General features: G+C 36.9%; 1 protein-coding gene across 1 annotated transcript in view; it reads right to left on the reverse strand.

The window, feature by feature from the left end:
• Positions 1 to 21: 21 nt before the first annotated feature.
• Positions 22 to 1,566, reverse strand: part of CDH9 (cadherin 9) — a 141,298-nt gene continuing 139,753 nt past the window's right edge. The window contains exon 11 of the mRNA XM_007958090.2: positions 22 to 509. Coding sequence (XP_007956281.1) covers positions 22 to 509 — 488 coding nt within the window. The remainder of the gene's footprint in view (positions 510 to 1,566) is intronic.

The following is a 1,566-nucleotide window of genomic DNA, read 5'->3' on the forward strand; positions in this document are numbered from 1 at the left end:
CGATCAAGTCACACAATTCTCTCAGTCTCGGTCACTCTCATCACCACCATACATATCAGCCAACTTTTTAAAACGGGGCCCCCAGTCACTGAGGTAATCATAATCTTGGTTACAATCTGCTGTGAGAGATTCCAAAGAACTCAGTGAATCTGCTATGGAATCATTCCCCTCATAGGCATAGGTTGCCAATGAATCATAAGGAGGTGCGCTTGGGTCTGCATCATTTTCTTTCACTCTTCGGTGGATAAAATCTTGAACATCAATATTTTCCCACAGAGGCACAGTCCTCCTTAACTGAAAAATAGTTTCTGGCATTACATCCCGTCTAAGTTTACTGTCTTCTCTGGCTTCAGGATTCCTTAATGTGCCAATGTCAAAAGCTTGTGTGTCTTCCTCGCCACCCCCTTCATCGTTGTAGGTCACAATGTTGTCTCTGACATCATCTTTTGAAATTATCAGAGGTTCCTTCTTTCTTTGCCTCTTCATTGCAGCAAACAGCACAACTAAAACTACCAGCAAAACAAAACAAACAGGCAAAAAAAAAAAAAATTATGAGAAACAGAGATTCCTCCATGCATAAATTAAATTACCATAAATTCAACATGGTATACTGGTGTGAAATATTTCTATGCATAAAATTTATGGAGTATAGGAAGTATCAAGTTATTGTCGATATAAAAGACTAACTATCTTACACAAACATAGAGTGCCTTGGCCGATGGTTGCATGTACCGTATTGATGATGACACAGATTGCACAATGCCATTAATTTACTTTCAAGAGTCATTTTCTGATGGAGGTAACACTGAAATATTTTATTCGATCTCCTCTTTTGCCTTTATCCAATTCAACTTCCTTGACCCTTCACTCTTCCCAAATGTTTATTTCCAAACATTTAAATGTTTGGAATTGTTGTTGTCCCAATAGAAATTAGGCTACAATTGAATATTATCTTAATGGCACAATGAGATATGATATATGCAATATCATGTAGTAAAACCTGCAAAAGCTGGAATACATATAAGAAGCAATCCTGTCAGAAAAGGAAAACTCAAAAATTTCCACTAAAACCACTGACAGAAAATTGGTAAGACTGCATTCTTCCAAAGGCGGAAACTTGAGAAACCTAGAATAACAAGGCAGTCTCATTGAGTTCTAACCCTCACAGGTTTCACTGAATATGATGAGTTATATTCATCATCTTGCATACGTTTTGAAAACTAGTAAAAATAAGACATATCCATGATCCCTCTCATATTAAAGGATGACCATTAATTAAGGCCAACATATATATATGTTAAATGCACTACATTTAACAACGTGAAGCTGATTCCAACTCATAGCAACCCACATTAGGTTTTCCAGGAGGTAAATCTTTAAGGAATTCGATTGTCCTGCCTTCCTTCTGCTGTGGTTTTGAACCTCCAACCTTCTGGGTAGCAGTCAAATGCCTTAGGCACTATGTCACCAGAGCTCCTTAGTAGGTATCATATAGAATTAATGAATTTTAAGTACTCCACATCTTATGAGTAAAATAATAACCATACCAAAACAAAACCAAACACA

The sequence above is a fragment of the Orycteropus afer genome, unplaced genomic scaffold, assembly GCF_000298275.1.
Source record: "Orycteropus afer afer isolate SDZICR_OR568_19922 unplaced genomic scaffold, OryAfe1.0 scaffold00849, whole genome shotgun sequence".
Taxonomy (NCBI): Eukaryota; Metazoa; Chordata; class Mammalia; order Tubulidentata; family Orycteropodidae; genus Orycteropus; species Orycteropus afer.